The sequence below is a fragment of the Porites lutea genome, chromosome 4 (assembly GCF_958299795.1).
Source record: "Porites lutea chromosome 4, jaPorLute2.1, whole genome shotgun sequence".
Lineage (NCBI taxonomy): Eukaryota > Metazoa > Cnidaria > Anthozoa > Scleractinia > Poritidae > Porites > Porites lutea.
The window spans coordinates 12,428,500-12,442,491 of NC_133204.1; the positions used below are offsets into that span (position 1 = coordinate 12,428,500).

The 13,992-nt window shown below is 39.8% G+C and overlaps 1 protein-coding gene across 1 annotated transcript in view; it reads right to left on the minus strand.

The window, feature by feature from the left end:
- Positions 1-441: 441 nt before the first annotated feature.
- The window catches only part of LOC140935947 (small subunit processome component 20 homolog), a 47,527-nt gene continuing 33,976 nt past the window's right edge, over positions 442-13,992 (minus strand). Inside the window, exons 25-40 of the mRNA XM_073385522.1 lie at positions 13,367-13,483; positions 12,740-12,910; positions 12,129-12,260; positions 11,366-11,476; positions 10,344-10,423; positions 9,990-10,059; positions 8,949-9,068; positions 8,197-8,259; positions 7,525-7,656; positions 6,899-7,061; positions 6,024-6,187; positions 5,437-5,508; positions 4,385-4,591; positions 3,066-3,192; positions 1,741-1,886; positions 442-1,356 (exon numbers count right to left, since the gene is read on the minus strand). Of these exons, the coding sequence (XP_073241623.1) occupies positions 1,222-1,356; positions 1,741-1,886; positions 3,066-3,192; positions 4,385-4,591; positions 5,437-5,508; positions 6,024-6,187; positions 6,899-7,061; positions 7,525-7,656; positions 8,197-8,259; positions 8,949-9,068; positions 9,990-10,059; positions 10,344-10,423; positions 11,366-11,476; positions 12,129-12,260; positions 12,740-12,910; positions 13,367-13,483 (2,010 nt within the window). The 3' untranslated portion in view covers positions 442-1,221. The remainder of the gene's footprint in view (positions 1,357-1,740; positions 1,887-3,065; positions 3,193-4,384; positions 4,592-5,436; positions 5,509-6,023; positions 6,188-6,898; positions 7,062-7,524; positions 7,657-8,196; positions 8,260-8,948; positions 9,069-9,989; positions 10,060-10,343; positions 10,424-11,365; positions 11,477-12,128; positions 12,261-12,739; positions 12,911-13,366; positions 13,484-13,992) is intronic.

Sequence of the window (13,992 nt, forward strand, 5' to 3'; positions counted from 1 at the left end):
TGCGTCGACATTAGAAAAACGTCGGCGAATCAGTTGACGCAGAAATTTGGCCTGCGTGCAATCACACATCATTCTCTGAGAAAAATTTGAACAATTAATCCTAAATTTTTAATCTCAATTTCCGCCCTCATTGTGAAGGAGACTTTTATGAGACCTCCGACATACAACAGTAATCATGGAGAATCTTTTGCTGTGAACCTGATTGTATCTTTCTGTTTAGTTTAAGCTTGCTATGAAATGCCGTTAAACTAGAACTGTCCAAAATACCAGACCAGAGTCCCTTCAGTTTTCATACTGTCAGGGCCATAACAGCTCAATTATTTCTCCTTGACAGTATTCTAGCGAAGTGTTTTAAACATTGTAGATCTGAGCTACCAGTTAACTATATCAGGCAAGCAAAAAAAACAACTACTTCCAGTCTTGTAAAATAACTACTTTTTATTGGAGCAAATATCTTCACAGTGAATGAACGAGTACATCAGTAAAGAGACCTCGTATCGAAGATGTTGACAGCTCAATGAATGGCAATTTTGATTTCCGGTAGGTTCGTCACGAAATTTGCAATTGGTCAAATCATGGCTGAGCGAGCGAGAGACTGGGTCGGTGTTCAGAGAAATTGCTTTATGTGACTGTTTTGAAGGACAATTTTTGACACCCAATTTCCTGCGCAACCTCGCAGTAGCCCAGTCTAGTCCCTAGGAATTTTCTCATGCCCGGTTGTCTGCGCCAAGTCTGGAAAAGGGTGACTCTCGGTGATTCTCTCTCGGTGGCGTCTCAGCTCTAGAGTCCAGGTTTGACCAGGCCAAAAAATGCTTAGGGACTAGGCAATAAAGAGGCAGTAATGTGCCAAAACAATCCCATAATACAAATCGGTACAAGAGCTGACCCAGCTGACCCAACGGCGAAATGGCTTATTGGTAGCTACAATCCACTTCTATTTTTAGGACTTTTAATCATTTTTTTTTATGATAATGAGAAAAAAAAGAGGGAAAATCACCCAATTTGGATCGGTACGGCAGTACCGTGAGGAAGGGTAAAACGAGTTTTATTGCATGGGAATAAAGTATCTTTACGGGGAGTGAACTGATATCGACATCACGTGATTCACGTTCACATTAGTTTCTGGCTGTTGCCAGAGTGGTTGCCAAGGGTCTCAGGTGGTTGAAAGGAAACTCAGAATTGTTCGGTTAAAACCACAAATCCTGATGCACAAAACGTGTTTTACGTCTCTTGCATTCGCGGTGCTTTCAACTTTCTTTCTGGTTTGCGAGAATCAAGTTTCCTTTTCCTGGTTTCCTTCTTTGCCAAGTTCTTTTTAATCTTCTTACGAGCACTCTTTGCCGGATCCGCCACAGCCTGAGAGAAGAATGGTAATAAATGTTTAGCCTAAACTTTTAAATTTAAGTTTGCTTCAAAGCTGAAGTTATTCGCTGGTGGCGTGGAAAATATTTGTTAGTTGAAATTCACTGATTTCACATTTCCCAAAATACACCCTTCTACCCCCCCACCCCCCCTCTTTTGGCAAAATCATTCTTTATGCTTTCTCGCTAGGTAGTACATGCGTCCCAAGAGAAATTGAAAATAAGGCTTAAGACGCAATTTTCTTTAAGGGGGAGGGGGTAACAAGGTGTATTGTGAGTAATGTAAAAATGGTGACTGACAAGGTAATTTCGCCCATCTCTACCATGCCTACACATATCAGCGCTGTCAGTTAAGATTTTTAAAAATCACTTGACTCACCTCTAATGCTTTCTTTCTCTTCCTTGTTTCCCGTGTCTCTGTAGCCGTTTGCTGTAGGTTGGCGTACGCCCGGGAGAAAGCTTCCCGCCCAACGAGACCTTTTATGAGATCTAGAACGTCCTCTGCAAGAGCCTTTAGATTCGAATCTGCAAGAGGGAGAGAGTGTTTAGAATAAAACAACTAGATCGCTCTCACATCATCATCATCCTTCGACCACTGGTGTGGACAGGACGTTCACGGGGATCTCCTCCCAAACATCACGGTTCGCCATCGCTGTACTCAGGTCCCTCTGACATATCAAGTCCTGAATCCCTAGCACTCACTCCGGGGTATGGTAGTTTACTTGAATGCACTCTCCCCACTGGGCGCCAGAGGATGAGAGATGAGATTATTTCTTTATCTGCCCAATAGCAGTGACCAGCAAACTAGAAACTGAGAGGTGTTGGTCCCCCATAGATCCCCTCAAGCGTCCAATGGTCTCTACAAGGACCACCTTCCATAACAAGCGTTATTTTGTAACTTCATTGCTTACCACTGAACTGATCATATCCTGAGAAAAAAGCCGATATTTTGCAAGACTACCACTGGTTTCCTCGCAAAATAGAGAGCTCTAAATACGCGGACGACATTTAATTTTGAGTTTACTTTCCTATTCTCTAAAAATAGGCACCCCGGAAAGCATCTTTGTCCTTTTTTTCACCATAAAAGTTTGTACGCTTATTTCCGTTGAAGGAGGTAAAGCCCTTTCCCGATCGCTAAATGATAAAATTTCTTACATTTGATAACTTGTTCCCGCCACTACGACATTCTCGCTAAAACTCGTAGTAGAATGACGATGGCTATCACATTTTCCCGCCAAAATGACGTTTGTTCGCGCGCGTGCACTTCTCAGTATTGGGAAAATCTGGTTCTCGTAGTCGTCTTCGTCTTAGAATCTAAAGCTCTCCATTGGCGTCTGAGGAACGATCGCAGACATTCCATACTAAGGGCGTGCCACTACGCTGTTCAGAGTAGCGCTTCTGATTGGTTGAAAGTTTACTTCATCCAAACAGAAGTTCTACCCAGATCTGGGTGGTGACGCGTCATATGTATGGAATTTCTGCGCCCGTCTCTGAAACCTCATTACGCGAGGAAACCAGTGAAGGTGTTGCGAAATGTCGGCTGTTTTCTCAAGCTAACTTATCACAGAATTGATTAAATTTTTAGTGCGTTACCTACTAACGTACAACAAGAAAGAAACAAGTTTGTACTCACTCAAGGGAAAACCTTTCCTATTTACAGACCAAGACGTGTTATTACAGGGAAAGTGCGTAAGAAGTGATTACCTTTATAGGTTGTGACTATATCTAGCTCTCTGTGGACTGGGCCGAGAATGTCCTGAAGATAAAGTTCAGTGGAGTCTTTTCCCAAACTAATAGACACTGCAGCCAGCCATTTTAATACGCATGCTCTCTACAAGGTAGACAACAAATGGGGAAATTAGATTGGTTTAATTGAATGACAACTCCCGCGACTCCCGCGACTGACAAACAGTACCCTGAAAAACTCCATACACAGTTATGATTTCAACAAACATCGAGCCGGGTTGTTAAAAGCTGGGTTAAGATAACCAAGGGTTAGTGCGAAATTTGAATTCAGATATGAAATTTTAAAAAGCAAATTCACTTTAATTCGTCTTGTCTACAATTTAATGTTTGGATGTTCTAAAAAGAACAGAGAAAATTATCCGAGAAAGCGCTTTTTAATGAAAGAAAAAGAAACCTGGATAAAAAGTTCATCCCGGCTTGGCGCTAATCGGCCTTCTAACAACTGGGCCCAGACTTTTTAGGCCTCAACCCTAAGCGAAAAGACCGCAAAGTAGCTACAAATCCTTTGCAATTCGGTCATGACTTCGCAGATGTTAATGCCACCCCGGCCTGGATTGATATAAGGCTGAGTTTAGCTTGCGCAGCAGACGCAAGTAAACTTCTGATTATTTGATAACGTCTACGACGCAAGCTAGGCTAAGATTCTGTTCACACGGGTCAAGACAAATTTTCGAACGGACACTGAAAAACTTGCGCGGATCCGCCTTTCGTTTACACGGGACGCGCGGAACCTTGCAAGTTTTTGTATGGACTCGTGCAAACAGTACTGCAATCTGTAGCAGAATTTGCACGGTTCCATGTAAACGGCTGCACAGGTAAAAAAATTCGTCCGTTCAAAACTTAGCCTGGACCCGCGTAAACAGGGGTCTAAGGGTGATGTTACACGAGACGATTCGCAACGACGATTTTTAGGGCAAGACAGCGTTGCAACATTGGTGCGACATTGTTTCGAAAAGTTACAACATTGTTCTAGCATTGCAAAGCTGTGTTGCGCTAAAGATTGTCATTGCGAATCGTCCCGTGTAACATCACCTTAAGTTTGGTAAATATTTTATGAAAAGCCCAAATTGTTATGCGGTCTTGTGATGAGGGCTTTCCGACACCGTTAATTGAAATAGCTGTATATTCTTCCCACAGTATACGTTCCTAGAACAACAGACCATCAAAAAATAATACCCAAAAAAATCGCACAATTTACATATCAACGCAATACTATGGTAAAATTGTAGTTATATTTAGGGTTAGCAAAAGGTTGTCTGCTTCAATTCTTGACTAACCTTTTGAGTGTGTTTCGGAGTTTGTGACGCTTCCAGTGTTGCCATTTTATTCATATTATCCAAGAGGTTCTTTAGAGTGAAATTTTCTGCTTCTTTAGTACCCTCATTTTCACCATTAGAAGCCAACTCCTTTTGCCGATTTTTAGCTCTCGATTCACTTTCTAAAAGCTGCAGTGTCTTGGCCAAGAAAACCAAATTTTTTACAATCTAAACAAGAAGGAAAATGCATTTCAGCGAGGTTTTCTACAGTGTAACAACAACAACATTTATTTTTTATAGGGTTCCCTTTCTATATAAATCATAATCAAAAGCGTATTACAATGATAACTGGTCTTTAAGGATAAAAATATATCTATATATAAGATTATCTGTTCGGTAAAATATATACAGGTGTTCTAAAAAAATGTACCTAAAATCTTAACAAAATGCCTAAGAAAAAAGATAAGTCTTAAGTGAACGTTTAAAAGAATCAATGTTTTTAGCTTGTCTTATTGGTAAGGAAGGTTGCTCCATGACTGGCGTCCTTAAGTATAGCGAAGAGTACAGTGATTACCTGATTGGGCGCTTTAAGCCTAAAATCACATGTTTGAAAAATGAGTAAATCGAATTGATACAATTCTTAAAGGCGCTGTTTCACGGCTGTCTAGTTCATTTTGTTAATATTACCAATTACGCTTTCTTATGCACCTTGGAACTTAACGTTAAAGAAGAAATTACTTGAAAACGACAAAACAACGGCTTCATGTCCAACAAATATATACTTCCCCAGCATATATCGAACGTTACAAACAACAAAAATGAAGTTTGAAAAACTGCTAGGCTGAGAACGTTTCAAAAACCAACCATTTCAATCCATTTTAATCTTCTTCAAGTTTGTCCATCCCTGCCTACGTTTTTATTTGGGTGTTATTAATATCTTCTTTTAGTGTTTTGAGCGATTATTTTTATGTTTCACCCAATTTAGTGGCAGTTCCTTCTGTTAGATACAGCTCCTTTCATTGTTTCATTCTCACCATGTCAGTATCGTTGAGAGTGGATATGCTCTTTCTCACCTGTTCTCCCAATTCGTTTTCCAAAAGTGGCGAACGAAGCTGCGAACACATATCTCCACACAGTTTAGCTACCTATACAGGTGAAAACAAAGGAGTTAGGCTGTTGAACCAAAACATTTCACACAAGAACTCCTGACATTAAAATATATTAGCCATCACATGCAGCCAATGTCTGACTACAACTTACATTGTAATACGCTTAGAACGCAGCCATAGATCCGGACTTTTCATTTCACCTGTTCACTATTCTATCCGTTTTATCAGTTGTACTGCCGACACTAAATTAGGAAGCTTAGTATAGAAACATGGGTCGGACGGCAAAGAAAATAGGCTTGTGTACCTTGTACCAAAATCAACTTCTTCTAGTAAACTGTCATCTGTTGACTGTTGACTACTCAGTGTGACTATTTAGCTGAACGTCTTGAAACGTTTCAGAAGCTGCGCGGTCAAAAAATGCTTCATAGTACGCTGTGATGAGCATTCAGGCCCGGCTTTGAAACCATGACAATGCTTTTTAAGGGGCACATAACTAATTATAATTTAAGACCACGGTTTTTTTTAATCGCTTGTTATACAAGTGGTCATACCTTTCCAGGTAAACCGTCCTGTAGATATTTCACTGCCGCACTTCTCTTCTGGAAACTAGTCACCAGTTCCTCGGGTTTCCACGCAGCAAACAGCAAACCGAGCAGTCGACTGGAAATTAGTCTTACCCAGGAATGTGGATGCAGTAGGTGCGCTTCTACAGATTCTGTTACAAAAACAGTTTTAAATGTTTAAGGTATTTCGATATAGTTAACGTTTTTATTAAATAATCTATCACAGCTATTGAAAATTTAAGGTTTGAAATATATTTTCGTTTTAGTCGAATTCAAGCATACAGAATTTTTTACTTCTTACGGAGGTTATTTGCTAAACACCAAACTTTAAGTTCCTAGTGTTGGATTTTCACCAGCTGGTCTAGATCGCGCAAAATTAGGCGTTTATCAATTTGAAAGTTTTTTGTTTATTATTGTCATAGTAATATCGATTTTACTAAAATCTACATTTTGACAAATTTCAATCTATCGTCAATCATGGGTGAAAATGTTATAGCGATCAGTCAAGGATAAAACCACTTTTAAAGCGATTGAAAAATATCGGTATGGCCTCTGATCAACTATGTCGAAACACCTTAATTAGACGGTGCTAATGTCCTCTTTTATTTCTTTTATTATTTTTTTTCTAACAAAAGGTGTTTTTTGACTTAAATAACATGACCCGTTAATACGGACACTTTCTGTGATCCCTTCAGTGTCCACCGTATTAACGGGGTTTGACAGTAATCAATTTTATATGTTTTCCCAGCCTCTTTATTCGTGTGTGATTCAGTTAACATACATACCGACAATCATTTCAAGGAGCTCGCGAGACGCAATTTTAGATGTTACTTTATAGTAGTTGTCACTTGTCAAAACCTTACCCCAAATTTTAGTCATATCCTGTTGCCTGCTTGGGTTCTTGATAACTTGACATTCTTTAATTATTTTGGCCAGAAGAGAAAGCGTATTAAAAAGCAGGTGATCTTTGATGCGCTGAATGTTTCCGGATCCTTTAACGTCTGCTTCTTCTTCCACGATTTCTTCCTGTACCAACAAATTTCCCGTAAAGTATCAGAAACGGTAAAGAGTGTTTCATAACATATCAAACACTGAGTCGAGAGGACAACTGAAAATACGACGCGTTTGACACTGTGTCCCAGGTCGCTATCATTCACAAACAAAATGATTTTGAAAGAGAGATATAGGCGGCAAAAGGAGATTTTTTATCGAATACCTCGCCAAGCTAAAACGCATGACCCCCTTTCTTCTTTTATATTTGGATTTACTAACAAGTTTGAGAAACTTGTAAGGTTAGACTTTCCCAAATTCTGAAGTATTAACGAATGATGACGGAGAAGAACTTCATTTCCTGCCTGGCGGCTAAACTCGCGAGCTATAACTTTCATACAGTTAAATTAAGCAAATAAAGTGAAATGAAAACTCATATGTCTTTTAAAATAAAGTAATCAGAAGCTAAAGCCAGTGCGCTGAAGAGCTACCTACGTACCGTTTCGTACTCTTCCGGGGCTATGAGACCTGAAACAACTGGTAGTACACTACCAAGTCTTCTCTCAAAATTCCTTCCTTCAACTTCGACGAATAAGCCAGAGACTTGGGCAGCAAGACGCCGTAGACTGATCTGCGAGAGAACAAAACAAAATTGAAAAGAAAAAAGACGTCAACAGTGTATGGTAATAAACGTCCCATAGAAGTTTATGAAAACAAAGTGAAGAGAAATAACATAAAAACAGTAGCCTGCTAATTCTGGAAAACATAATAATTACTAAGCGTCTCTGACGTTCACCGCGACGTTGACTACTTTTTGATAGTCCCCATCAGGCGATTAAGTAACTGTACTAGGATTGTCAGATTTGATTTTTCTACCTCCCATTCGTAATCCACGTCACGACCAAATTGCCACATTACGACGAAACAGTGCTTTCCACACTTGAGGAAGTTCTTTAAAGAAACTTTTAATTACACTCAAAGCGGGCACAGCGTTCACAAGGGGCTTTGTCCCATGTAAATGTGCCTTGGTCCTGTTTATTGACGGTATTGTCAAACCGAAGCTGCCCCATATTTAGATGCGTGCTCTATTTAAGGAAATATATTTGGATCTCTTTGACCTCAAAAGGCCACAGAGAAGAAAAACTAATCTAAGTAAACCTTATCTTTTTACCTTTTCATCTTTGAACCATAACAGAACGATGGAAAATAACTTCTGTCTTTGATCCGCATCAAGCTAAGGATAAAAGCAAAAGAAGAGAATTAAAAATATTACCTTAAAGGAAGAAGGAAAAGAAGGAAAAGCTTTACTCTAAAACTACCAGGAAAGCGTTTGACGAAAAAATAACTAAGGTAGAAAGATACTATGTGCCATTACAACAAAACTATAATGGGTTCGGCCTAGGTTACTTAACATTTACGTGGGAAAACCGGAAATTCTGGTTAGATACCGGTAATCAAATGGTTTTCGCCATCCCGTTTGGGAAGCTTCAGAAAACATGGGATGTGATATGAGACAAAGCAACTATTCTACTCTTTTTAGACGGTTCAGCTTATTTGGATATACCTTGTAGTGGAAATTTCTTCCATCACGTCAAATTTTATAGTATAAAGTTTATGCACAATATTTCCACTCGGGTGGTTTGTGTAAATGGTAAGAACCCTACTTTACTTCACCCTCTCTACCCCTGGCACTATCGCGGTTGTGTTATCATTGAACAGGAAAGGATGGCAGGGAAGGAAAGTTAATGGATGGGTTCCTCCCTTTTTTATGCTCTCTGTTAGGAGTTGTGAAATCATGAATTTCTCTAATCGGGTGTAATATTGTCCGCGATATTTTTAAGCCCTCTTTTTTAGCCATAGTGAAGACCACCAATTATATTAACTGCGTCTGGAAATCGTAAATATTTTTAAAAAGATTTCCACCTTCTCTAGAAGTGACTTGATAGCAAGTGCTGTCAGCTTACGACAACCAGCGGAGTCATCGTTCACCAAGCGAGAAGTCAACGGTATAAAGAAGAAACCAGCATAGTCAAACAGTAAATCCTGAGAAGAAAAATTAATAGTGATCAGAAACAGTTATCATTTCAGTTTGGAGTTACAAGTCGCCGAAGAACATGAACCAATTTTTACTATCAAAGGGTTCACTTGAAAATGCAAACGAGCTGACGCAACAAACAAAAGGTTGCTTACACCACACAGCTATTTTACTAAGGCTCCGTCCACAAGAATCCGCGGACATTTTTGAAACTGCATATTTTTTTGGACACGAAACGGCCTTCCGTCCACACGAAACCAGTGAATTTGGTCACCCAATCAGCATCGTTTTGAAGCCGAACTCCAGAGTGGTTTAAGGACCCGTCAACACGAATTTGCACTGAAAATTAAAAAGTTCTGTTTCAGCCCCAAAGTACCAATTCAGCCCTGCAGGCCAAAGTCTGATTCAGCCCCTTCTGGAGCCATTTGAGCACATTTTTGGCCAAAACAGCTCAACCAAAAGGCTATTCCAGCCTACGCTGGAGCCCATTTCAGCCATTGGGTCCAAATCAGCCCTTTGGCTAGCTAATTAGACTGCATTGGCCCTGATTTAAGGGAGCCAAATTAGACTCAAAAATAGGACTGTATTTTACTCACAGAAACGGTCCCATTTTTAGGGCGAAAACAGATCTTTCTGATTTACAGTGTGGGTAAAAAATAATGTGTTGTTTTAAATCGTCCAGATTCGTGTGGCCGTGGCCTAAATCTAGTTAGACAAGAAAATAGTGAGGTTTGAAGTCTCACCTGAAAGAAAATAAAATGTCATAATGATATAAAGAGGAAAGAAATATCCTTTTTGGGCTGTTTCATGACGTTTCTCCACGCGAGTCCCACCCAACTCTGTATGTCTAAGCTGGGTAAAGCAACGCCATCTTAGCAGTTTCAAGTTGGTTTACTTGCTTTGTAACATCAGTGAAAATGGTTTCTTACCTCGGGAAATGAAGAAAACATAGATGCCAGCATTTCCAGCGCTGATTCACGGCCTGTCTCATGTTCATAGCTTCAATGAAACAGCAAAGAATAAGTTGGAACTGCTAACGTTGAGTTAAGAACAGTTACGTATTTTTCGTTTCAGTTTTTAGATATCAAAAAAATAAACGGTCAGAAATGAGTTATCACGAGAACAGAGCACCTCAGTCATATACAGCAGCTATCTCTGTTTATGATTTCGCAATTTAATTGTTGTTAATCTTTAGTTTGCTTTATCTCGGCCTTCTCCTTTTTCCACTTTTAGCCGCTGACAAAAGACAAGCATTTACAATATCTATAACAAAGAACCCTTACCTCAACTGAGAAACGTAAAACTCCAGATATCTTTGAAGCTTTTTCCTAAGTGGATAGTCCAGCAAGAATTGGAGCATACACTGTAAACAAAATGTAAGTTGTTGAAAAGAAAGCATGCCTTTTCTGAACGTGTACAGTGTGACACATACATTTCTCCCTCGTTTAATTTCGGAACCTACTCTTTGTAGGTTAGTATCTAGGCAAGCTGACAAAAGTGCAAGACTGCTATAACTGGTTAGCAGTTTTGCAGTGCTAGTCCAGGTGACAAAGGCCTTTGTACTGGAAAGGAATTTTCAATAACCGCCGCAAACCTGGCGACAGGAAAAGGGTTAATAGACCTTTCCACGTTTTCTTTTTTTTCCAACTTTAATTTGACATGGACAAGTTAGGGAAAATCCGTCGACTCCACTGGAAAATTAGAAAAATTGTCAAGTTTGAAGGTGATTTGTCGAAAACTATCGTAGATATTGTTCCTCAAAGACGCGAAATTTTATAGCCTGAGAAAACAGCCAACATTTGGCGACGCCACCACTGGTTTCCCGCGAAATGACGTCTGAGAAACGAGCGCAGAAATTCCATACTGATGACGCGTCACTACCAAGATCTGGGTAATGCTTCTGATTGGTCGTGCTGCGTGAGAAATTTGTTTCAACCAATCAGAACCACTAACCAGATCTAGTTTCAGTATGGAATTTCAGAGCTCGTTTCTCAGACGTCATTTGGCGGGGAAACCAGTGGTAGCGTCGCAAAATGTCGGCTGTTTTCTCAGGCTAGAAATTTTACAGACGTGTAAATATTCGCAACTTAGCGGAGTTATATCTTGGCTCGTTTAAGATGCATTACTTTCAAATTTGGCAAGTTTACTAACATTAAGGCGCTCTTTCCAGTGGTGTCGGCGAATTTTCCCTAACTTTTCCATGTCAAAAGTTGAAATAAACCTTGGAGGGGTCTATTTTCTCGACTAAAACAAAGATAACAACGGTGACAGGGGTCTGGTTTTAATCAACGTTCCGTATTCTCACCTGCCTGCTCTGAAGCTGGACTGAAGGTGAGCTACCCGTGATTGACAGCTGTCCAACCTTCCACATGACGTCATGGATTTCTGGTACTACAAGCTTCCTTGAGAGAATTGCCTGTGGAGTTATAACTAGCAAGTTAAGTCATAGTTCTCAACGCTCGAGAGCTTAAGTTGAGCTTAAGCAACGACGACGACGACGACGGCAGTGAAAACGTCGCTAAAAATGAATTTGCGTCCTTTCAACCTTTTTCACCTCTATTTGGACCCGCTTAATTTGTCAAATGTAGGCAATTTTTCCTGGAGTTGAATTCTTAACGAATTAACCCAGGTTAAAAAATAGAACGGAAAATTCGTCGTCGTATGTTCAAGTCCTTCATAAAACGTGGCTTTGGGAGGTTTCACGTCCCAGTCGTGTAGTGGACTTTTACGAAATTGACTAAAAAGCGTGATAAGCATGCAGAGCTGTTGTTTTGCTCATAAAACTAATTAGTTTTTTTGACTTTAACGTCATCGTCTTCGTCGTGGTTGCTTAACCTCCCTAATATCTTAAAGATGAAAGTAAATTTTACACCAGAAAAATAGCCCCTATGGTGAACAAATAAATACCCAAAGGAAACAGGCCTTATAAGGGAAGAATGGCTCTTTCTTTAAGCTTATATCTTCCCGTCGCTGCAGCCCGAGTTTTAACCGGGGATGCAGCAGCAGCAGCGGCTTGTTTTTAATCAGGACTAAGAGCACTTTTCAGAAGCATATATCATTGAACGTACCTTCAGAAGAGGAAAAGCTGTGCCCTGCTTAGTGTGATCGTGAATGTCTTCCTCTACAAAACCTAACAATGCTTGCAGATGCTTCTCAGTCACTGTATATTGTTTGAAGTCCCGTATAATCACGGTCATGGCCTGAGGACGACAAAACAGTAAATTATAAAACAATTTGATAAAACTATTAGATAAGAAGATAGCCTCTATTATTTCTTTGAAAAAAAAAACTTCCTTGAAGTGTCACAATTAAAGCTTCAAAGAGTAAATGAAAAAAGTCAATTACAGGGTCAACTATATCACGACAAAACACAAGCAGCAACAGACGATATATTCAACAAATTTTCATCTTTTACTTTTAACGTTATATAATACTTAAAATGACTGTGATTAAACTTAGCAATGAGACTATCTGCGTCTGATTGAAATAGAAGAAAACTGCCACATCCTCTACACCGGCAATATAACAACCCCAAAATCGATCAAAACTTTGCTAAAAAAAAAAGGTTTTCTTTCTTCAAGTCACGGCAAGGCTCGATATGGTTAAAACGTCGGTTATAAAGAGCTACGTTTGCAAAGAGAGGTACCAAAAAAGTTTTAATGTGAGAAAGGAAACGTACCTTAAAGGCGGAGAGAACCATTTCAAAGTTCTCCCCAACTTTGGCTCCAGCTTTAGCGTAATTCTTAAGTAATTTGAAGAGTAGCTTTCCCATTGTTGGAACACAGCGTGTTAAAGAAGGCAAGGGAAACTTAACTAACCAGCTAACGCAACGAAGAGAGATTGTTACCACCTGTGGAGGCCAAGAAAGAGTGGATGAGTAAAACTGGATAAAAAGAAAAAAAAATTCCGATTACTTATACCCTCGAATCTCCGATGGTTCAAACCAAGATTAAATTCCCTTCCTGTTCCGCAGTCAAAGCAGTAGTTTTACCTCTTTTTTAAAACTTCCCGATAATTCGGGGCAATTTCCTTTTCGCCGAAAGGTTTGTAAAATCGGGATTCTCAAATATCCGCTTTCTTTGAGCCCACTTGGATTCAAGATAAATTTCTGTTATCATAAAATCGAAATTAGCTATTGTCTGTGTAAACTTCCTGGTCATCAAGTGCAGCGAAAACAGCGTTCGGTCTCATGGGAAGAATACAATACGCAAGGTACACCTTCTCACAAAACTACGCGCCAAGCAGGAGCAAGGAAAGACGCTAGTGGACGAGTTCGAGGCAGCTGTATAAGATTTTACTACAATACCTTGTTGTATTTTGACTTAAGACAGCCAGTAAGCAATTCAACAAAAGGATCCAACATCCGCTGATGGTCCTGGTCTGACGAGGAGATTTTACCGTGCTTCAGCACCGTTTGCAGCAACTGTGAACAGAACAATTTTAATGATCAGCGACTGGAAATTGACCGACTGCCAATGCCGAAACGCTTATGCCATGAGCACCGAAGAAAACTGAGGAAAAATTAATGTATTGAAGTGAAAAGAAGTTAAGTGAAGCGAAGCGAAGTGAATTGAAGTGAAGCGAAGAGAAGTAAAGTAAAGTGACGTGAAGTGAAGTGAAGTGAAGTGAACAGAAGTGAAGTGAAGTGACGTGACGTTAAGTGAAGTGAAGTGAAGAGAAGAGAAGTGAAGTGAAGTAAGGAGAAGAGAAGAGAAGTGAAGTGAAGTGAAGTGAGGAGAAGAGAAGAGAAGAGAAGAGAAGAGAAGAGAAGAGAAGAGAAGAGAAGAGAAGAGAAGAGAAGAGAAGAGAAGAGAAGAGAAGAGAAGAGAAGAGAAGAGAAGAGAAGAGAAGAGAAGAGAAGAGAAGAGAAGAGAAGAGAAGAGAAGAGAAGAGAAGAGAAGAGAAGAGAAGAGAAGAGAAGAGAAGAGAAGT